The sequence below is a fragment of the Dreissena polymorpha genome, chromosome 3, assembly GCF_020536995.1.
Source record: "Dreissena polymorpha isolate Duluth1 chromosome 3, UMN_Dpol_1.0, whole genome shotgun sequence".
NCBI lineage: Eukaryota > Metazoa > Mollusca > Bivalvia > Myida > Dreissenidae > Dreissena > Dreissena polymorpha.
Window position 1 is genome coordinate 106,861,163 of NC_068357.1, and position 25,442 is coordinate 106,886,604.

The 25,442-nt window shown below is 35.3% G+C and overlaps 1 protein-coding gene across 1 annotated transcript in view; it reads left to right on the forward strand.

The window, feature by feature from the left end:
• The window catches only part of LOC127870859 (ryanodine receptor-like), a 203,133-nt gene that overhangs the window by 7,320 nt on the left and 170,371 nt on the right, over nt 1-25,442 (forward strand). Inside the window, exons 2-3 of the mRNA XM_052413397.1 lie at nt 21,606-21,728; nt 23,556-23,657. Coding sequence (XP_052269357.1) covers nt 21,606-21,728; nt 23,556-23,657 — 225 coding nt within the window. The remainder of the gene's footprint in view (nt 1-21,605; nt 21,729-23,555; nt 23,658-25,442) is intronic.

Sequence of the window (25,442 nt, forward strand, 5' to 3'; positions counted from 1 at the left end):
CCTAATCTTCATGTAACTTAGTCAAAATGTTTGTCTTAATGATATTTTGGTTGAGTTCAAAAGTGGTTCTGATCCGATGAAAAACATGGCCGCCAGTGAGCGGGGCAGTTTTCCTTATTTGGATATAGAGAAATCTTGTAAACACTCTAGAAGTCACAATTTTTGCCCAATCATCATGAAAGTTGGTCAAAACATTGCTTCAATTGATGTCTCGGAAGAGTTCGAAAATGGTCGAAATCGGTGAAAAAACATGGCCGCCAGTGGGCGGGGCATTTTTCTCCATATGTATATAATGGCAGTTTCCCTATTTGGCTATAGAGAAACATTGTAAACACTCTAGAAGTCACAATTTTTGCCCAATCGTCATGAAAGTTGGTCAAAGCCTTGGTTTTATTTATATCTCGGACAAGTTTGAAAATGGTCGGGATAGGTGAAAAAACATGGCCGCCAGTGGGCAGGGCATTTTTCGCTATATGTATATAGTGAAAACATGTGAACACAGTAAAAGTCACATTTTTGGCCCAATTTTCATGAAATTTGCTCAGAACATTTGTTTCCTTGACACGAGAGTTGAGTTCAAAAATGGTTCCGGTCAGTTGAATAACATGGCTGCTGGGAGGGGGGCAGTTTTCTCATTACCCCCCTTTCGAAGAAGAGGGGTTATATTGTTTTGCTCATGTCGGTCCGTCCGTCCACCAGATGGTTTCCGATGATAACTCAAGAGCGCTTATGCCAAGGATCGTGAAACTTCATAGGTACATTGATCATGACTCGCAGATGACCCCTATTGATTTTAAGGTCACTAGGTCAAAGGTCAAGGTCACGGTGACCCAAAATAGTAAAATGGTTTCCGGATGATAACTCAAGAACGCTTATGCCTAGGATCATGAAACTTCATAGGTACATTGATCATGACTCGCAGTTGACCCCTATTTCAGGTCACTATATCAAAGGTCAAGGTCACAGTGACCCGAAATAGTAAAATGGGTTCCGGATGATAACTCAAGAACACTAATGGCTACGATCATGAAACTTCATAGGTACATTGATCATGACTTGCAGATGACCCCTATTGATTTTGAGGTCACTAGGTCAAAGGTCAAGGTCATGGTGACCCGAAATAGTGAAATGGTTTCCGGATGATAACTCAAAAACGCTTATGCCTAGGATCATGAAACTTCATGGGTACATTGATCATGACTCGCAGATGACCCCTATCGATTTTGAGGTCACTAAGTCAAAGGTCAAGTTCACGGTGACCCGAAATAGTAAAATGGTTTCCGGATGATAACTCAAGAACGCTTATTCCTAGGATCATGAAACTTGATAGGTAGATTGATCATGACTCGCAGATGACCCCTATTGATATCAGGTCACTAGGTCAAAGGTCAAGGTCACAGTGACCCGAAATAGTAGAATGGTTTCCGGATGATAAATCAAGAATGCTTATGGCTAGGATCATGAAACTTCATAGGTACATTGTTCATGACTGGCAGATGACCCCTATTGATTTTCAGGTCACTAGGTCAAAGGTCAAGGTTACAGTGACAAAAAACATATTCACACAATGGCTGTCACTACAACGGAGAGCCCATATGGGGGGCACGCATGTTTTACAAACAGCCCTTGTTATTTTATGCTTTCCGGTGATTTATAGAGAAATATCAGTGAATTTCAAACAGTGAAAAAGTAACAGTGAAAATAATCGATATTTTTCACTGTTTTACTGTGAAATGACGTCATTATTTCAGCGAAATTCTCTAGTTTAACTCTATTACAATGTAAATAAACGGTGAAAAAAAGAAAGAAAAAGATTTTGTTGGATTCAATGGAATAATTTTAATTCACTCGTGATCATATAAAATATGTATTTTCACAAGTGGCTGCGCCACTCTGGAAAATATTATTTTCTATGATCCTCATGAATATATATTTTGTTATATAATTCACTGTAATAATATGCTATAGTACTATTATTATTATTGAAAAGATTTCCCGTTTTTAGTCTATGACATTTTTATTTGTTTTCCCTTCACACAACAAAATTGTATGTTTTTATCAAGAAAAAAAAACTGGACAAACATGCTTTTGTGTGTACATGTAAACTTTGTTTTGGATTAATATATATCTGATTATCAATATCTTAACATTGTTATTCTGAACTACAAGAATTCACGATCTAACAAGAAATGGCGCAGCAGAGGCTGACGCGTATCCCCACTACGCATGTTTGACCCAGGGGCGCCCCAGGGTTGGTAATGGGGCCATGCATAGTTGAGATTGACCGTATTGTCATAAGAGAAGTTCAGTATCGATTAGAAGTGAATCCGTGTAGAAATGAAGAAATTATAGTAGAGACAATTTTGGGTGGGTGTGGCCTATTATGGGCGGGGCATCCCAGGGTTGGTAATGGGGCCATGCATAGTTGAAATTGACTGTATTGTCATAACAGAAGTTCAGTATCGATTAGAAGTGAATCGATGTAGAAATGAAGAAATTATAGTAAAGACAATTTTGGGTGGGTGTGGCCTATTATGGGCGGGGCACCCCAGGGTTGGCAATGGGGCCATACATAGTTGAGATTGACCGTATTGTCATAAAAGAGGTTCAGTATCAATTTGAAGTGAATCGGTGTAGAAATGAAGAAATTATAGTAAAAGGCAATTTTGGGTGGGTGTGGCCTATGTAGGCGGCGCACCCCAGGGTTGGTATTAGGGCCATGCATAGTTGAGATTAACTGTATTGTCATAAGAGAGGTTCAGTATCAATTTGAAGTGAATCGGTGTAGAAATGAAGAAATTGTAGTAAAAGGCAATTTTGGGTGGGCGTGGCCTATATTGGCGTTGCCTATGTGGGCGGGGCGCCCCAGGGTTGGTAATGGGGCCATGCATAGCTGAGATTGACCGTATTGTCATAAGAGAGGTTCAGTATCAATTTGAAGTGAATCGGTGTAGAAATGAAGAAATTATAGTAAAAGGCAATTTTGGGTGGGTCTGGCCTATGTGGGCGTGGCCTATGTGGGCGGGGTGCCTACGGGTTGGTAATGGGGCCATGCATAGCTGAGATTGACTGTATTGTCATAAGAGAGGTTCAGTATCAATTTAAAGTGAATCGGTGTAGAAATGAAGAAATTATAGTAAAAGGCAATTTTGGGTGGGCGTAACCTATGTGGCCGGGGCGCCCCAGGGTTGGTAATGGGGCCATGCATAGTTGAGATTGACCGTTTTGTCATCAGAGAGGCTCAGTATCAATTTGAAGTAAATCGGTGCAGAAATGAAGAAGTTAATGTAAAATAACATTAAAAAATGAGAGAAAATCTCTGACCCAGCCCCGCCCCAACCCCCATAACTTTTGACCCAGGGGTCAGATCAAAATTCCGTCACTGTCACCGTCACACATATGCTCATAGCTACCATGCATGTTAGTTTCAAGGTTCTAGTGCTAATAGTGTAGGAGGAGCAGGTGGCCAGGACGGACGGACAGACGCACATCACCACAATATCCCCACTTTTTCTCCGAAAAACGTGGGGATAACTAAGAAACAATGTTTACATGTAGATCTTGCATTGCTCTTTGTGTAACTCTGATATCATATGGTACCAATTAGTGTTCCCACCACAATCATGTGCATGCATCATAATACATGGTAGAAATTATGTTTTTACCTTAAAGCAATAACTCACTATCTTGCATACATAATATGGACACTTATGGAGTTACTGCAATAAACTGATAAATAATTATCATTGTATTATTTGGCAGATCACTGCTGAGGCAAGTCATTCTACAGGTAATCTGGAGAATATTCTTGAATATGAATAAGCCAGCTCTGTTCTTAGTTCAGGTATCCTGAACAATGAGGTGCCTTATAGGTGTGGTAAAAATGAAACAGTGGATCAATCTGGAGGGAAATATATGAACAATGAGGCTGCACCCTGTTTTGTTTCTGTTTGGAATTCTTGGTTTGTCAAAGCATGAATGCTGAACTCAGCATCACTTTATATAATTCCAGAAGTTTGCTTCACAAAATGTTTATTTTACTGAATTGTGTTAATAGGCCAGTAATTCAGTGTGTTTTTTTTCACCTGGAATGGGGCCAGGTTCCTTTGGATTGGGAAATAACGCGTACTTCTGACTAAAATTGGGAACTTAATACTGTTGGTTTATGCTAACAAATACTTAAAAATTTATAATAAAAGTGATTTAAATATTAGTTTTTCTAAGATTAGACTTAAAGGGATGGATTTAGAGATGAATGACATGTTATGACTTCTTTATGAAAAAAAATTCTTGTAAACCTTTAATTGGGAATTTGTAGGTCCGATTTTGGAAAAATATATATAAAAAATCCATTGGGAATGGGTCCTCCTACCGGACCCAAATTTGAACGAAAAAAACATAGAAATTGTATTTTTGTCACCTTTATTCACCAAGATTTCATAAAAGATTAAACAAAATTCATTTTTTTAGATGGTGGTATAAGCCTTGTGACGGATATGTGCAGGCATACATGTGGTTTCAAGTCAATAACTTTGCATTGATAAATCTTGATAAAACTTTGGATTTTGCAAGCTTGTATGAAAATCTCACTTCGGATTTGTTTTGGGCTTGTAGGGTGGATCAATGTTACTAGTATTAAAAAATAGAAAAAATAACAGGTACCTATTAATGACTTGACAGTTGCAAAAATATTAAACTAGCAAATAAGTTTTGTTGTGTTAATTACTCCAGTTTTCTTGACCAATCTGGATATTACTAAGCATTTAGCAATATTGCATGGAGACTAGCTTCAGATTGTATACAGTTTGTTTGGTAAAGGCTGTATGATCTGTCTACTAGCTCAAAGGTCACACTAAAAGGTGAAATGTCCAGTTATGGCATAACACCGTTTGTCAGCTGTAAATTTATAATTTATTGTGGATTTTTATGTCCCCCACTATCGTAGTGGGGGACATATTGTTTTTGCCCTGTCTGTTGGTCTGTTGGTTGGTTGGTTTGCGCCAACTTTAACATTTGCAATAACTTTTGCAATTTTGAAGATAGCAACTTGATATTTGGCATGCATATGTATCTCATGGAGCTGCACATTTTAAGTGGTGAAAGGTCAAGGTCATACTTCAAGGTCAAAGGTCAAATATATGGGTCAAAATCGCTCATTTAATGTACACTTTTGCAGTATTTCAATATTCAAGATAGCAACTTGATATTTGGCATGCATGTGTATCTCATGGAGCTGCACATTTTGAGTGGTAAAAGGTCAAGGTCAAGGTCATCCTTCAAGGTCAGAGGTCAAATATATGTGGCCCAAATCGCTAATTTTATGAATACTTTTGCAATATTGAAGATTCAAGATTCAAGGTCATATATGTGGCAAAAATCGCTCATTTTATGAGTACTTTTGCAATATTCAAGATAGCAACTTGATATTTGGCATGCATGTGTATCTCATAGAGCTGCACATTTTGAGTGGTGAAAGGTCAAGGTCATCCTTCAAGGTCAGAGGTTAAATATATGTGGCCCAAATCGCTAATTTTATGAATACTTTTGCAATATTGAAGATAGCAACTTGATATTTGGCATGCATGTGTATCTCATGGAGCTGCACATTTTTAGTGGTGAAAGGTCAAGGTCAAGGTCATCCTTCAAGGTCAAATATATGGGTCAAAATTGGTCATGTAATATCACTTCTGCAATATTGAAGCTAGCAATTTTATATTTGAAATGCATGTGTATCTCATGGAGCTGCACATTTCGAGTGGTGAAGGGTCAAGGTCAAGGTCATCCTACAAGGTCAAACGTCATATAGGGGGACATTGTGTTTCACAAACACATCTTGTTTAATAAATAATTTACCATAAATGTTTATCAATTAATGTAGGTTTGTCATGCCACTTGGGCAGAGGTCAAGGTTGAACTAAAGGTCAAAGTTCAAACATACATAATGGTGCAGCTTGTTAAATAATAACAGGCTTTATTGACAATCAGCTGGACATGCAATAAGCATCTAGTTTCTCTTATATGTATGTAGTCAAATAAATCTAAACCTCTCAAACCACAAGGCCCTGAGCTTTGTTATCCCCTGCCAGAGGCGGAGGGTTATTGTATTGGCGTTGTCCGTCCGTCCGGCACTTTTGTGTCCGGAGCCATATCTTTGAAGTGTTTTGGCGGATTTCGTTGAAACTTGGTATGAGTATATATATGCATAAGAGGATGATGCACGCCAAATGGCATTGTATACCATCTGTTAAAAACAGAGTTATGGCCCTTTGTATCTTGAAAAAATGCTTTTTACTGAAGGCACTTTTGTGTCCGGAGCCATATCTTGGAAGTGCTTTGGCAGATTTCACTGAAACTTGGTACGAGTATATTTCCCGCGCCAGAGGCGGAGGGATATTGTTTTGGCGCTGTCCGTCCGGCTGTCTGTCTGTCCGTCACTTTTGTGTCCGGAGCCATATCTTGATATCTTGGAAGTGCTTTTGCGGATTTCATTAAAACTTGGTATGAGTATATATATTGATAATAGGATGATGCACGCCAAATTGCATTGTACACCATCTGAAAATAACAGAGTTATGGCCCTTTGTATCTTCAAAAAAATGCTTTTTTAGAGTCAAATATAACACTTTTGTGTCCAGAAGTATATAGGCGGGGGATATCAATTCAACAAATTTGCTTGTTGTTTAATGATTAACATCATATGGTGGTCCACTATCAAGTTTATTCGAATCATGTCCAAGCAGGGCTCAACATTAACAGTTGTCCGATTGCCCCTGGCAAGTAAAAGTTGGGTCCGGGCAAGTTATTTTATAATCTAGTTGTCCGCCTGGGCAAGTGCACAAAAGAACAAAGAAAAACGTGTGTTTCTGTGGTTAAATAGTACGAATAATCACGAATGATTTGCCTAATGCACAAATTTACCTCGGCGATTGTTGTTTGCGGAAGTCCGAACTAACTACGCATGGTGTGCATGCATTTCCAAACTTATTTTTAAAAACCAAACGCCGTAAATGGCTTGGGATTCCAAACATCGGTTTTCAAATGCTATTGTGTTTATCTTTTCCATTACTATTCAGGTACAAATAACATCGTTGGTGTTTTCAGTCACGAAGAAAACTACTAAAATTTTATAACTATATAAAAACAACAATAAATAGCTTCGATATATATATATATATATAAAATATTTTGCAACATACATTTTCAACAATCTTTTGCTTAACGTCAATTGACATTTTTGTTACGGTTCACGTGTTGTTTACAGTACTGTTGGCAGAACAGAAATGTCTATTTATTTAGCTTCGGCTTTACAAGTACTGTATGTCTGCAAAATCTTTAATTGCTGTAATTATTTTGTTAAATGTGCAAAAATAAAAAGGTTTTGTGATGTATCATTTTGATCTCTATTAAAAAATATCAGGTTTACAGTTAATGAGATATTTCATGTTTGGGCAAGTGGCGTTATGTTCAGGGCAAGTAGATTTTTTAAGTACTTGCCCGGCAGGGCAAGTTGGTTTTTAGGTTAATGTTGAACCCTGCCAAGGGGTCAAAATTTGCCTCTTTCTTGGGGTTTACTGGTTCCTGTTATGTTAATCATAAATGAAAGTTGTCAAAGTCTTTTCCCAATTGTTGAAATACATGAACGCCTAGATATTTGGTCATTAGCATCATGGCATCTTCTTGTACAAAATAAGCATGATAAAATGCATCTGGGATCAAAACTAGTAACACCACAGGGGTCCTCGTGATATTTATAAAATTTTATATGGAAATGACTTTAAAAATCATTTAATTTGAAACCACAAGTCCCAGATGTTTGGTAAATGGAATGTTACATCATAAAGTGAATTTCTGCTTAATTTATTCAAATCTTGGCTATACCATGGTACTCAAAACTGGGCCCTGCTCTTGGGTTATCTGGAAATTCATGATGTACATGTACATGTAAGAACTCTCCTTGCAATAATCACTCTAGTACTACCATGAGAATTCTGGTGTGAGATTCTGAGGGCTATCATGGGCCATGATTTGTGGCGCTCTTGATGTTTTCTAGTTTTGGAAAGTATAAGCTGATACAAACCTAAGATAGACTAATTTTAGTCCCTGAAAACAACTCCAAAGACTGTGTGAAATAGCGTATTTTCCTTTGTGTAGCGCGCTCCCATGTAGGCTGTTTTATTAATGCAAAAATGGAGAAAAAAATATATAAAGACAATAAAACCACCAACATGGACCGACAATGGCCGCCATTTACTATTGCGCAATCCAATAATCCGGGGCATTTGAAAGCTTAATTAAGCATTCAAAATTAAGGAAGCGTCATTATGATTTGGAGCATGGGTTACATAGCACGGTACTTTTCTGACAATTTTGTAATTTTCTTACAACAGATTAACAGTCCACGTGCATTTCGTGTAAAACGTGAGAAAAAAAGAATTCATGTACATCGTGTCATTCTTCCTCGGGTAAAGCATGGGGTATAAATTTGAATGCTGTATAAAAACTTTGTGGTGCATGGGAGACAGGGCTACAGTTGTTCAGATATGTCAGTATTGACGTAAAACTGTTAATCTATTCTGTTGGACAAGTTGGGTTATTGTTTGTCGCACAACTAAGTCCCTGTTCACACCTAGGGTTACCTGCAAAAAAGACCAAATACCTTTACCAGGTGAGCTGCCTAATCGGACCGAAAATGGCCGTAGAAGTGCACAAAAACAGACAAATAAATGTTCACATACTTAATTCAAACATTTTATTTTTTGTAAAATAACTAATGCTACATGTTCCCCGTTCATATCTGCCGTTACCAACTTTTTGTTGTTTCCACAACGGCCCCTTGTCACGTAATTACATATCATTCGTGGATAACACACAGTAACAACCAAAGTTCATTTCTGTTTTCAGCGAGATTTATTTCTGTTAAATAATTTCTAACACAACGCTTGTAATGTTCATGAAGAACAATTTTACAGCGCGGCGGCCAACATCAATTATGTAAACCCCGATACACATTCAATCCGAACTTGTATCCTTTATGTACCTTGAGAATTTGGAATACAAATACAAATTTTACTTTAAGGCGGTTTGTACATAACAAGTATAACATTAGTGATGTATCGCTATTGACCGACATTATTATAAACTTATACAGGGAATAATCTAGAATTTACTATCTTTGGGTCCCTGAACTCGCAGATTTAAGACCAATGAGTCCCAGGCCAAAATAAATGAGTCTACCATGAAAAAGAATGGGTCCCAAATTTTGAAAGATACCAAGTAGTGAAGAAAATATGTCTAAATCACACTAGCTCAATAACTATACTCGCATTAAACTTTTAATAATCTCAAAAACTTGTTGAAACCAAAAAAAAAACAAATTCAGAGTTATCACTATCTTGTTTGCCTTCACATAGGCTATAACATTATCTGTTACATGAATGTAACCTGTTACAACATTTCAACTTGATTCAAATCAATGATAATATTATTGTTTACGTCCGAATTGCGAGCTGTTGACGTACCATTATTAAAGTTTAGATTTGTTTGTTTTGGCTTCAACACCTTATTTCGGAGGCATTTTTTCTGTATTATTTATGACGAAGTTACACAAAGTTAAAGCAGGTTTTCATCCGGGGACTCGAGAAAATATCATAACACATTCTATTTAAAAGGTCGATTCTAATTGGTTTGTATTATACATCAGCGGCTCGACTAGAGCCAATCAAAAGACTTGCTGGAGTCTTCAAGCCTCATTCGGTTAAACTCAGCGTTCATTGCTACACTTTTGACTTGTACACAAGATGGTTCGTGCTTATCGTGATTTTGCGTATGCGTTAACGGATACAGTTCAGCAATGCGTCCAAGTGGATGCACATATTACAAAACAATGCGTCTATTTCGATATTTGTGCGTCATAGACTACATGAATACATAACGCGTTACACTCTTCAGTATGTTAGATTATATGATGTAGTTTTCTGGAATAAAAAAATGGCGGCTATTATGAATATTTACTATTACGAAATGATTTTTTTTTCAATTTAGAAGCCAGGATAGCGTTGTATCAATGTATAACACGCACAAACTTTTATATTTGAAATTTGGATGGAAAAAAAGGCGCGCTATACAAGGGAAAGTACAGTATACAAGGGAAAATACAGTATACAGTAGACTCTCTGTAAACCGGATGGTCTCGGGACCGGCCTGATCGTCCGGTTTTCAGAGAGTTCCAGTTTACCAAGATTATGCATATTGGCGAAATATACATGGTATGCATTGTGTACAGAATCACATAAAAATAAAACAAACCATATTCATTTACATGTACACATGTACCATGTGATAACTGTACGCAGGTACTAATGATGTTAATTGCTTTCTTAAAAAATGTGTTTTTAATCGATTAAAAGCAAAAAAATCCATACCGACTTGTTTTGATTAATCCCAAAGTGAGCGTGGTGCTTATACATGTACGTACGTGGCATTTGTCATATAGGCGAGTGACGACACAAATAAGATTGTTGTAGATACACCATTTATTATTCAATACATACATGTATTACATTTCATAAAACATACACACAAGCAAAAAACAGCGTCATAATTATTTGTTAAGATATTCATTATCTCAAAACCTACTAATTCTTGAAGTTATCAATTTCACGAAAAAGTCCAAGATCACTTTCTGCTTGAAAGCACATTTCTCCTTTACGATCTTATTTTCTGCAATGCTAAGGAGGGTGTCTGCCGTTGCCAGGATGCATTTTTCTCCCACTGCTCCTAATAGATGTTCTTTTTCTTCGTTGACTTCCCGATCTTGAAGCGCTCACCGAGTGCCTTCAGAGATGTTTTTGGTTAAGCAGTTGATTCCGTGATGAGCTTTATCTTATCCTCTAACGTAAGCTCTACGCGTCTGCGTTTACCTGGAGGCTGCGACATTTTAGATGCATCGAAATAAGTAAACGGCAATGAATGAATTTGCATACAGATGGATGGATATTTAACAGTCATATTTCTAACAGTTTAGACAAACAAACAAACAACCATTTCAGCGTTAAAAACATGGCTATAAGATCTTTTAAAATACCCGAGAAGATCACAAGAAAGTGATCGTCGCAACGGCATGCATTATTTTATTTTTTTAATTGTTTATCATAGGCGATAATAAACAATTAATAAAATGATCGAGTCAATCACTCGTTGGTGTTACCGCACGTCTATTATAGACATTCACATTTTGTTTTAAATTACTTAATTGGACTCCCATAGCGTGGTAACGACTTGACACCTTTATGGTATGTTTAATCCGATTATCGATAATTGCGCGAGCAAAATGTGTGACACCGCATTCGCTGTGCTGATTAGGTATTGTTATTTTCACGCCTCGGGCATCTTGAGAATTTAGACCGTCCTGTATACTCAAAGTATTTTACGTTGAAAATGACCAAATTTACGGAAATACCCGTCCAGTTTCTGGTTTTCAGAGAGTTCGGTTTAATCAACATTTTTTAACAAGGAAATAGAAGGAGAAAATACGGGACTGGCCTGACCGTCCGGAATCGGGACAGTTCCGGTATTCAGAGAGTCCGGTATTGGCAGAGTCTACTGTACAAGGGAAAATACAGTATACAAGGGAAAATACAGTATACAAGTAAAAACTGTAATGCACCCACAGAGGCATGAAAACTTGTCCATAGGCCAGTGTATATAAGTCTAAATGTAAGTCCCAAAGCTTGCTGTTTGAACTCCTAAGTAACTAGTGGTTGGATTTCACTCAAACTTTCATTGTAGAATAATCTTAATGTTAAGATGGAAGTTTGGCTTCAACAATATTTTGCACAATTATGGCCTTTTGTCTGTTTTTATGCCCCTGGGTAGTATGGCATTTAGCAGTGGGACTGCCTGTCCTTCCGGCCTTGTTTCATTATGGAAGATAATTATATTACCCTGAAGCTTGTGTTTTCAAATCCTCTAACTTATGTGTGAATCTCGCTCAAACTTTTTTAGTTAAATAGTTAAATAACCCTAAAGTGTGTATGATCTTTTAGAAAGGAACTTTTATCTGTTTTCGATTATAAAGTACATATAGAATTTTCATAGACCCAAAATTTAATGTTTTCATTTCCTCTTTAACGCAGATGGATCTTGCTCAAACTTCACAGTTTAATGATCCGAAAGGTACATGTATTTTGGCTGTGATAAGTTTAAGAATAATTATTGCCAATTGCTGGTTTTTCCACCATAGGAATTGTATAACCAGAAGTGTTTTTTATCTCCCCTTTTACAACTTAGTGAATCTTTCTCAAACTTTCACTTTGTAATTATCTCAATTTGTATATCATATTAAAGGGATCTTTTCACACTTTGGTAAATTGACAAAATTGAAAAAAGTTGTTTCAGATTCGCAAATTTTCGTTTTAGTTATGATATTTGTGAGGAAACAGTAATACTGAACATTTACCATGCTCTAATATAGCCATTATATGCATCTTTTGGCGATTATAAAACCTAAAAATTATAAAGCGTTGCAACGCGAAACGATTGAATAATTTGGAGAGTTCTGTTTTTGTCGTTAAATTGTGTATAACTACGAAGATTGCTTATATAAGGTATAAAATACGTCAAGCATGTGTACTCGGCGGAATAGCTCAGTAGGCTTAAGCGTTTTTACTTCAGGACACTGGCAGGACTCCAGGGGTTACTGGTTCGAAACCTGCTCCGGGCAATGTTCTTTTCCTTTTTTTAATTTTATTCTTGATTTTTTACTGGAGCTTTTACGATCTAATGTTTACATTTATCAATATAAAGCATTTAATGAATAAGTTAAAAAATGCCAAAATCTGTGAAAAGGCCCCTTTAAAGTAAAGAAAGTAATTTTGACTCAGCCAGTTGTGGCTGCATTATATCACTTTGTCAAAAATAGTTTTAATTGTTCTGTCTCCAAACATGTGTTGTAGCCGCATCAGTGACTTTGAAACATTTTTAGTATTTTGATTTTTCATGTTAAAATTTACATTATCTTGTCAAAGTTTTCAGTTACTATCTTAACAAAAATCCAAAAGGCAAGCCCTTGGGTCACATAAGGATATCTGAGTTGCTTCATAATTGATATTAGATTATATGAATTCAATGTTTGATGAATTGACTGTGTCGTTGTTATAAACTCTTCTTCTTCTTATTCAAGCATCGAATGAAGCCTTAAAACATATAACAAACTGGAAAAAATCTGGGTCTATATTAAATTATAATTCCACATTCTTGTCAAGCAGAAGAACGGGCAAGAAAGGTAACTGCGGTGTTCATTATAATTGCTGTGGTGATTCACAGTTGCTACCCTTGACTAGTTGTTGAGGCTTAGTTTTTACTTGCCAAACTTGTATAGAAAGATCAGTGTGCTTCTTTCAAAGTTGATGTCCATATAAATGGTGGTGTAAATATTGGGAATGTTTTTTGTACTAACACTAGAAACATTCGTAGTAAATGTGGATAAATATTTTTAATGCCTTTATTAAAGTATGACTACCTAAAAACGGCTCACAATCGTGATTTTTAAATTATTTAATTTTATCATTGGTAGGTTATAAATTTCATTTAGCTGTGTTTATGCATGTGTATCCTAATATAAATTATGCTGGTCTTGTCTTTTCCTGCAGAAAATTAACATTTTAAATCGACTCCACCCTTCTCGAAAAAGTGCACTAAATGCGCATTTAATGCGCATTTATTGCACATTTAATGCGCATTAAATGCGCATGTTATTGGCACCGTATTTTTTGCTGAACAAGTGCATTTTATTCTGTTAAAAAACAAACACTTTTTACTAGTGTGTTTATACATATAAGTGTATTTTTTCCACGAAATAATACACTAAAGTGCGTTTATTATGATAATAAGTGCGCTTAAGTTTATTTTTAAGCGCATTTATACACTTGAGTGTTTTTTAAGACATACAAATAATACACTTCATGGTCAAAGTAAATTTTTTAATGCGCATTAATACACTCATACAAATAATACACTTCATGGAGTATTCAAAGTGAATTTTTTAAGCGCATTAATACACTTGAGTGCATTTCCAGACATACAAATAAAACACTTCATTGAGTTTTCAAAGTGAATTTTTGTAAGCGCATTAATACACTTGAGTGCATTTCCACTGATACAAATAATACACCTTACAAAATTGAAAGTGAATTTTTTTAAGCGCATTAATACACCTGAGTGCATTCCCAGTCATACAAATAATACACCTTACAGTATCAAAAGTGAATTTTTAAGCGCATTAATACACTTGAGTGCATTTTCAGTCATACAAATGATACACTTTATGAAGTGTTGGAAGTGAATTTTTTAAGCGCATTATTCGCTCAAGTGTACTTTTCATCACTTCAAATTAGTATGCTTAAAAATTTACCAAATTTTTAAAAAATCCCAGCATTTTGAAGCCAGCATTCATTCTTTAAATGAAAGGTTTGTGTAAACACATACATAAAAAATAAAAAGGACAATTCGATAGATAAGTACACACTTTATTAGAATGTTAAACCTTAAAAAACAAAAACAAAGGTTACATATCTACATAAGAGAGGACTCAAACGGGCTATTGCCTATCTGGAATTAACAACTTTAAATATCAAGCTCATACCAGTGATTTTTCTCCCCTCTGATTACCGGTTACTGATTAACAGCCAAATACAGGTGGTTTCCGCTTCAAAAATATTAAAGTTTTCCCCTCCTTAAGCTGAAATGTTTTCCCTATCATTTACTAGATTTTTTATATATTACATTAATTCCAAATCCCTTTTTAATATGGACAAAAGCAGCACATTCAATTCAATCATATTCTGGATCCTAATATATGATAAATGAACCGTATTCATGAAATTTATATAAATCTATACCTTATTTTTAAGATCTTCCTTTTTTGTTCATTATTGCGCTAAAATGTGCCCTTCTGAGAGCCAGTATATACAGGTTGTTTTGAATTTCCAAGGAAAATCACTGCATACATGCTGACAATATTTAGCAGCTTAGCCCCTGTCACTATATTTGTTGTTATACACTGTTCCTTACAAAGAATGCATTCATAAACCACCCTTTATAGAGCAGTTCACCAGTTGATCAGGTCTGAATACTACTGTCATGGTCTGTGAGGCGCATCTCGTGCATGATCTCATTTGAGATAAGGTCCTGAAAGATATTTTATAATGTAAGTGTTAAATATTGCTGTTATGGTAATCTTGTTCAACAGTTGCTATAAATATCATAAATTTAAATCAAAACAAGTTTGTTGGCTTGTTGTATTTGTTTGTTTATTTTTGCAATTTTAATCTCGTGATCATATGTGACTTAACGCTTTTCATAAATAATTTAAAGAAATAACGTTTGGTAGAAAATACTGTTTATAAATGTACTAATATATGTGGTCTCCTTTGGCTGTGTGAACTGGTCGGAAGTGTGACGTCTTTAAAATGCAATAACCTTTATTATATAGTTTTACCTCTCAACAAATCCATCTTTTCTTGGTCAAGGACAAGCTACAAGCTTCAAGTTGGCCTGCTCGTGCAGGGTAAAACCTGGTATAAATGTCCATACATCAGGTAGTCCCCCTTTTGCTCCGTTTTTTGGCAGGCGATGATGCACATTCTGTCCAATGGATCTTCCGATCAATGTAAATTTCACCTTGGGGTTTAACCTTCAAATATAAAATATAAAAGTTCTTATTAAATATGGGGGAAAGAATTAATGACAAGAAATAGGTATAAATAAATTTTAAGATGACAATAACGATAAAATATAGCCATAATAATTAAAATGGTGTTTTTTTCCTTAAAATTGCATTACATTTACTTATCCATTTACATTTCCCAGTGACAATACATAAATATGATAATGATCATAATTAATTAAATTAAAAAGAGATGCAGAAATGAAAATACAAACCTTTAACAGCTGTTCTTCAGTATTCCAAAAAAACGGCAGTTGTTGAACTATGAGACCATATCACTTTAACCACCCACTTTGAATTTTCTTTGCAACAAACTTATTGTTGATATACACATTGTTTACAAAAAACAACTTTCTGTGCTCCAAATAACTTGATGAGCTCCAACTAATCAAAAGTGGTTTGTTTTAAAATAGATGGTGCCATAACCAATCAAAAGTCTATAAACACCCCTTTGTTTGGGCTAGATGGAGCACTGATAGGGATTAGTGTTTATGATGCTAATGGATCTCTTATCTGATCCTGATCTTATCTGATATTATTAAATAATAATTATATTGAATAATACACAGCACACTTAGAGCATTATATTTAATTGTTAATATTTCAATATAACATACTGAATGGTGTTAGGAAATAATAATAATATTATAAAAATTATTTAAATTGTCTTTTAAAATGCATGTTAATAGTCAATGTGGTAGACATTAATTGAATTGGGGTTAAATATCAGTGTAAGAAAGTTCAAATACTTATTTTTTATGTTGTGGAGATATAATTGATTCTGGCACGCCCACATAATATTTTTGACACTTTCATTATTTTTAATTAGTTACCCACAGCCTGATTTAGTTGTACTTTTCCCTTTAAAAGCTGCTCTACTGATTCACATATTTTATGAGCAGACAAATTGCAACAATAAGACCATAAACAAGATAAGAAGATAAAAAAGAATTCAGTACAATCCTCCTATTAAACACTATATCTCTGTCCTTTAACTTCAGTTAGTTGCTATAGTGTTGCTCTTTTTTATGAAGATGCACTAAAACTACACTTGTACAGAAAGAATTATTTTTTTTGCAAATCAGAAGATACACTAATATGCACAAAAAATGCACTTCATTAAAAAAATGCACTTATTGCATAAAAAGATGCACTTTGTCTACAGAAGATACACTAAAAGTACAGTAAAATACACTTAAAGATAATGAAAATACAGAAAAAAATGCACTTTAGTTCACTTAAGTATGAAAAAAGTGCAGAAAAAATACACTTTTTGGTAAAAATGCAGAAAAAATACACTTTTTAAAGCGTATTTTGTTAAAAAGTGCATTTTATTTTGAGAAGGGCAGTCTTCTTAACAGTAAAAGTAATTACATTAGATTAAGTTGTAGTAAGGGTATACATTTATATCATGAGAGATAATTTAAAAAACAACCTTTTGGACATAACTAATGAGCTGCTATATGATTAAATGCTAATAACTATTAATCATATGTTAATGATTCTATTCATGTAAGATACATAATAATTAATTTCTTGAATGTGGATTTCACCTTGACCTGATCAGCATCAGTGATCCTCCTTTGAATTCCATGTGTTAGTGCTTATCTGGGTCTTTGAGAATCTTAGATCCATGTACATGTACTCCAGACTGATGCTATCAGAGATGTTGGTCATAGTTATGCAGTAATGTGGGTAGAGATTATAATCACAGCAATGATTTACCTACTGAGGCTGACTAATAAATGATATTGTGTCAGTTATCTAGATCCACCAATGTGCAAACAGCATGCAAACTTATTATTTTTACCTTGTTCTACCTTGCTACATGAACAGTATTTAATGTGGTTATTTATTACTTTCTGGATATTAATACAAGCAACAACACTTTGAACTTAAATTTGAAATAGATCTAACTTAACTTAATTTAAATAAGACGAAATTGTGTGTGTTAGTCAATATTGAAAGTGTTTGGAGTTGTCTGCCTATGGCATATATATCTGGTATTGGTGAATTGGAAATACAGCAATTGCAGTGCATAGCGATTCATCAACTCAATCAGCCTAGGTTACTGTATGTTTAATTCACTTGTTTGAGGCTGAAGCAGTGAAAGCAAACTTCCAATATTCATGGTAAATGACCTTCTGTTTTCACTCACAGGGGAAAAGTTGTGTGTAGAGGCAGTGAATACAAATAAAGTGCATTTGTGATCTTGAAATTAGATTTTACTTGTTGACATTGGTCTGTTTATTAAGCTTAAGTGCTGAGAATGGGACTAATGGAGGATGACACAGTGGAGATAGAAGGAAGTGAAACTGTGAGATGTGTAAGTATGCATATATGGAAGAAACTTAACACATAGAAGCATATTACACTCACTAAATTACAATACACCATATGAAAATATATGTACTTTTGTATTCAAAGGGTGCTCAAAATGGGCATTGCTGTATTTTCATTTTGTTTTTATATAGTTATGCCCCCCTTCGAAGAAGAAAGGTATATTGCTTTGCTCATGTCGGTCGGTCTGTCTGTCGGTCGGTCGGTCTGTCGGTCCGTCCACCAGGTGGTTGTCAGATGATAACTCAATAACGCTTGGGCCTAGGATCATGAAACTTCATAGGAACATTGATCATGACTCGCAGATGACCCCTATTGATTTTGAGGTCACTAGGTCAAAGGTCAAGGTCACAGGTAAAGGTCACATTTACTGGAAATAGGCATTTTAAGGATTTAGCATGGTTCAAACAAGGAAAACAACTACCGTTTATGCATGTTCTTTTTGTTACAGCATTTGTCTCCCTTGTAATTTATTTAAATTTTACCAAATGTGAGGCTAACTGCCGCCGCCACCACCACCACCACAACCACCAAAAAACGTATTCACAAAATGGCTGCTACTACAACTTATAGCCCATATAGGGGGGAATGCATGTTTTACAAACAGCCCTTGTTATAAGGGGTTTAATTAAATACCCCTTTAATCTTTATACCATGTTATTTCCAATATGTTGTATTGCCTTAGTCAGATTTAACTTGTATCGCACTATTTATTGAAACTTCATAGTGCAAGGCTTTTAATTCACCTGTCATTTAAGGTTTGGATGCTTAGAAATTCTGTTCTATTCCATTTTGACCTGACTTTATTTTGACGCCCTGTAATTAACATGTATGCTCATGATCAGGGAGTTCACTGCCCCCCCCCCCTCCACCTAAAATGTTACAACTTTTTTTCTGATGTAACAATAGTACTGTTATATGCTGATTTATCCCCCTCTTATCAAAATAATAATCATTTAATTAGTTGTAACACAGCTATCATTACTTGTGTTGAGTTCATTATAACTTGTACAAGTTTATAAATATGTTCAATAGTGTATGAAGGAAAGAGTACAGTTTGCATGGATGAATGTGTAATATTTAGAGAATCAAAAATTCCTAGCATTGATGATGTAAGCTATCAGCATGTCTTTTCCTAGCGTTGATGATGTAAGCTATCAGCGTGTCCTTTTTATGCCCCCAGATCGAAAGATCTACTAGTAGATGACTAGTAAACTACTAGTGATGATATTTTGACAATCATATCATGTCATGTGAAAATTGAGTTATTGCCACTTCAGTAGGAATGTGCCTGTCAATGGAAAAAAAAATCTAGTGATAGGAAATAATCACTGAGGTTGCATAAAAAATAATATTAATAATTTTGTTTAAGCCCTTTAAAGTCTCACAAGCCCTGCAATGGTTTATGTGAGTTAAATTAAAAACTTAAAAAACAAAACAAAAACAACAACAATGGAACTTGGACTGGTTTGAAATCTTTCAACAATAGACAGTGAGAATAGCCACACATAACCAAAATGAGTTTTAAGAGTGGAATGATCTAACAACTATTTTCAAATGTTAGTCTTATATTTTGTTTTGATTTTTTTTCAAATCATTAAATAAGATATTAAGATCATCTGCCATAAAATGCTAATGTATATGTTGTAAATAACTATAGTATTTTACACACATATGTCTCATTATTTTTAATTTACGATAAACTTTTATTTGTTTACATCCGTATCCGAATAATTTCTATCCAGATTTGACACTTAAAAAACTATACATAGATCTTAAGTAATATGAGCATTTAACTGAATACGGTTACGATTTTTTTAAATGTCAACAAAAATTAGTGTTGAGAAAGTTTATTGATGTAAGGAAAACTGCATGGTCTTCCGATGGAATTCTTTCACGGGAAAATCGGTCACTTGTCGCAGTTATGTAATCCAGTCACATTTTACACAACGGTTAGAGTTGCGCCCCTTTGAAAAGATTTGTTTACTTTCTACGCAACGATGTCCTGCGAAAATAAATTGCTGAAAATGAAAGGCTCGACGATTTCAAAAGATATTTCCAGCGAAAATAAAAGGCACTGGCAATTGGGAACGGTACCTAGGATCGTAGGGAACGGTAGATATGGAGATTGGGAAAGGTCTGGTGCTAAAATTGGGAAGCCTCCGGTAAGCTTTGGGAAAGCTACAGTTCCCCGGTACTGATTAAAGAAGCAAAAAAAACGCTTGGGTTGACCTACATGTACTAACGTATTACATAGTAATATTGATTTGGTTACCTACATGTACAATAGTATACTGACATGTGAAATAACTTTATTTATAATTTCATTTTAAAGACGATGTACTTATGTATAAGTCTTAAAAAACTGTCTGTTCTGTTCTGTACATGTCTAGGGTAAAACATTTTACATGCACATACGCTCAAACATTTGTATTATTAATTAGCCTGTTCTCCTAACCAGACACATTTCTAGCTAACTTTGCTGGGAATATTGGCAGGGAATGATATACCACATGGCCACAGAGCAGTGATCAGAAATGCAAATTATTGGCTCTCATTCTTTGAATGTATTCTTCTAATAAATATTGCAGCATAATATTGTGTCCTGTGTCTAGTTTGCGAATAAAGGCTGTAAATAATATCATGTTCTGATTAAATTATTTATATTTATCTCTATGCCGTTATTCTCTAATGTGCTGCTTTTGGGTATTTTATGCATGTTGTTAGTTTTTGTTGACATTTGCATGTTCAGGCAAAAACTCTGAAGTATTAGTTGTTTACATTAAACATATGGAAAATGAATTGGTAGATTGCATAAACATATGATGGAAGTGTTCATGTTAGTCTAGGAGCTCTTGGAGATAATGTTGGTAGGAAAACATATGTAAAGTACTGATCTGCACATGAAATACCTATACCAATATTTAACTGCTAATGTTTTACCTTGCAATTACAATCAATTAACATTTTTGCAAAAGTCTTTGAAATATCTGTTTATAAGTTTGCCTAATGGGTACAAATCACTGGTAAGCCAATACAAAATACAGTTGCTTTCACCGACAGAATGATGAAAGTATGCACATATTTTTGAAGGTCAAACAAGTTAGTTACCGGTATATCCATTTCATATTTAGATACCTGTTGCACATTATATAAATGGCATCCTTGTATGACATGCGCATACCAAACTTCAAACTGTGTCAAAGAACTGGAAATGCTGTTCCTGAAATGTGTTGGTTAATGACATTGAAATTGCTATATTGACCGTTTAATGCCATCTTCACGCCAGCATTTAAGATAAACAACCCATCTGATAAAGTTTTGCATATGATAATTAAATGTGTCTTATGGGCACAAGGCAGTGAAATCATTTTTTGACATGGTATGTTTGTATATTTCAGAATGACATGGTATGTTTGTATATTTCAGAATGACATGGTATGTTTGTATATTTCAGAATGACATGGTATGTTTGTATATTTCAGAATGACATGGTATGTTTGTATATTTCAGAATGACATGGTATGTTTGTGTATTTCAGAATGACATGGTATGTTTGAGCTGCGTCACTGCCACCACAAGGGACAGTCCAAGTGAGAGAGTGAACCTTGCTGCAGAGGGCTTTGGAAACCGCATGTGCTTTCTAGAGAATGTCTCCAGCAAGGTAATGGCTCCCATACACGTGCAATAGTTTATTCAATTTTATGGATTGGGTAAAATGCCATTTAATTTAACCAAAAATTTGGATTTAAAATCAACTTAATTTACTTTTCTCAGTGGATATTAGACATTTTGAAACAACAATCACAGTTTATTAAGCACTCAATGTACATGAAAAGACATTTAATGCATATGTTTGTAGCTGTAATTGAATTTTTATTATCTCAAAAATTAAATATATTGACATATAATAATTCCACTGGACCATATAATTCACAAACTTTCAATGATAGAACATAATTTTGATAATAATATCGGAAGTGTATTGGCATCTTCAGATGGTAACCAGTATTTCTTCATAGGTGGAGGTCACGTCATTTAGCCATGACCCTCCCATGAAAAGCTTTTTTATGGTAGTATAGCACAGAGCGCACTTTACCTATTGTTGCATAGCATAGAATTTGTTGCTGTTTGTTGAATTTATACCAGCTTACCACCATCAGAACTTTGCATGTCACGTGAACATGCGTCTCCTTTGCTTAAAAGTCAGGTATTACACTTTTTAAAGAAGTTTTTAGTTAAATTTTGCCATAAAGCATCTTAAAAATTCCTGTCTCACCCATAACTTTGCCATATAATGATGGATTTTAAATTACATGTCACAAATGTACATCATCATAACACAATTTAATGCATGCAAAGTCAAATTAGACCATAAAACAGCTTGTGTTTTTTGTGGAGTTTTAAGAAAAATATGGAATGTTTTGGCATCCATTCCTTATGGGCACATGTTACTGTTTTCACCGGTAAATATTGATGTTAAACAATAATTTTTAGCACATTGGTTGTCATGAGGCAAAAATGCATTCTGAACATGCGTAAGTGATATTCATTTTTGTGTAGTCTTAATTTGTAAATATAATACTGTTAGCATAACTCATAGAAATTTTCAGAGTGTCTATTCATTTTACAGTAATTTTGATCATTTCACAATAAATACAAATGATTTCTGATCATTAAACTTTGGTGTTTATTGCAAAATTGTTGGTTTTCTGTATGACTTTGTACATTTTTAGAAGATGATATATATTTGTATAAACCCGTTGAAACTTGGTCAGAAGTTGTATCTAGACAATATCTAGGTCAAGTTTGAATATGGGTCATGCCTGGTCAAAAACTAGGTAACGGGGTCACTTAGTGCATTTCAAGGATTAAGCATGGTGTCCGCTCTCTAATTGAAGTAGTTTTCAACCAATCTTCACCAAACTTGGTCAGAAGTTGTATCCAGACAATATCTAGGTTAAGTTCGAATATAGGTCATGCCGGGTCAAAAACTAGGTCCCGGGGTCACCTAGTGCATTTTTCAAGGATTTAGCATGGTGTCCGCTCTCTAATTGAAGTAGTTTTCATCCAATCTTTACCAAACTTGGTCAGAAGTTGTATGTAGACAATATCTAGGTGAAGTTCGAATATGGGTCATGCCAGATCAAAAACTAGGTCACAGTGTCACTTAGTGCATTTCAAGGATTTAGCATGGTGTTCCCTTAGTCTGTCTGTCTGTCTGTCAGTCTGTCACACTTTTCTGGATCCTGCGGTAACTTAAAAAGTTTGTCATATTCTGCATGAAACTTGAAACATGGACATATGGCAAATGGAGATTATGCACATCAATTCATTTTGTTCCTACATCAAAAATTGTGGTTTCTATGGCAACAAATGTAAAAAACAAACAAAAAACAATTACTGACAATGGTGTAGTTTCATTGGTATAGGACCATTTTGCTTGGCAATATCTTGTTTACTTTAGTATGAATTTTTCTTGACCTTTCAGGACATTCCGCCAGACATTTCCATGTGTGTGTTTGTGTTGGAACAAGCTCTGTCTGTTAGGGCGTTACAAGAAATGGTCACCTCATCGTCTCAAGACTCTTCTGTAAGTATAACTTTATCTTCAATTCAATCCTTCTTCCCACTTTTTTAACGCCCCAGTTAGTGTTGCAATAGATACTTGTCCTTTAGCAACAGTCACATGTCTAAATAAAAATATAGTTTTTATTTAAGGACTTTCTTTTTAGCTCACCTGAGTGCTCATGGTGAGCTTTTGTGATCGCTTTTTGTCCGTTGTCCGTTGTGCGGCGTCAACATTTGCCTTGATAACTCTCTAGAGGCCACATTTATTGTCCAATCTTCATAAAATTTGGTCAGAAGATTGGTTTCAATGATATCTTGGATGAGTTCGAAAATGGTTACGTTTGCTTGAAAAACATGGCTGCCAAGGGGCCGGGCATTTTTCCTTATATGGCTATATATGGCTATAGTAAAATCTTGTTAACACTCTAGAGGCCACAGTTATTGTCTGACTGATCTTCATAAAACTTGGTCAGAAGATTCATCCCGATAATATCTTGGACGAGTTGGAAAATGATGCCGGTTGGTTGAAAAACATGGCCACCAGGGGGCGGGGCATTTTTCCTTATATGGCTATAGTGAAACCTTGTTAACACTCTAGAGGCCACATTTATGTTCCGATCTTCATGAAACTTGCTCAGAAGATTTGTCCCACTGATATCTTGGATGAGACAAAAAATGGTAACCTTTGCCTGAAAAACATGGCTGCCAAGGGGCGGGGCATTTTTCCTTATATGGCTATATATGGCTATAGTAAAATCTTGTTAACACTCTAGAGGCCACATTTATTGTTCAATCTTCATGAAACTTGGTCAGAAGATTCATCCCGATAATATCTTGGACGAGTTCGAAAATGATGCCGGTTGGTTGAAAAACATGGCCGCCAGGTGGCGGGGCATTTTTCCTAATACGGCTATAGTAAAACCTTGTAAACACTCTAGAGGCCACATTTATAGTCCAATCTTAATGAAATATGGTCAGAAGATTTGTCTTAATGATTTCTTGGATGAGTTCGAAAATGGTTGCGTTTGCTTGAAAAACATGGCCACCAAGGGGAGGGGCATTTTTCCTTATATGGCTATATAAGGCTATAGTAAAATCTTATTAACATTCTAGAGGCCACATTTATAGTCCAATCTTCATGAAACTCGGTCAGAGGATTCATCCCAATAATGTCTTGGACGAGTTAAAAAATGATGCCGGTTGGTTGAAAAACTTGGCAACCACGGTGGCAGGGCTATTTTCCTTATATGGCTATAGTTAAACCTTGTTAACACTCTAGAGGTCACATTTATTTTCCGATAATCATGAAACTTGGTCAGAAGATTTGTCCCAATGATATCTTGGATATTAGTTCGAAAATGGTTTTGGTTGCTTTAAAAACATGGCCACCAGGGGCGAGGTATTTTTCCTTATATGGCTATATATGGCTATAGTAAAACCTTGTTAACACTCTAGAGGCCACATTTATTGTACAATCTTCATGAAATTTGGTCAGAAGATTGGTCTCAATGATATCTTGGATAAGTTCGAAAATAATTATGTTTGCTTGAAAAAAATGGCTTCCAAGGGGCGGGGCGTTTTTCCTTATATGGCTATAGTAAAATCTTGTTAACACTCTAGAGGCCACATTTACAGTCCGATCTTCATAAAACTTGGTCAGAAGATTCATCCCGATAATATCGTGGAAGAGTTTTAAAATGATGCCGGTTGGTTGAAAAACATGGCTGCCAGGGGGCGGGGCATTTTTCCTTATATGGCTATAGTAAAACCTTGTTTACACTCTAGAGGCCACATTTATTTTCCGATC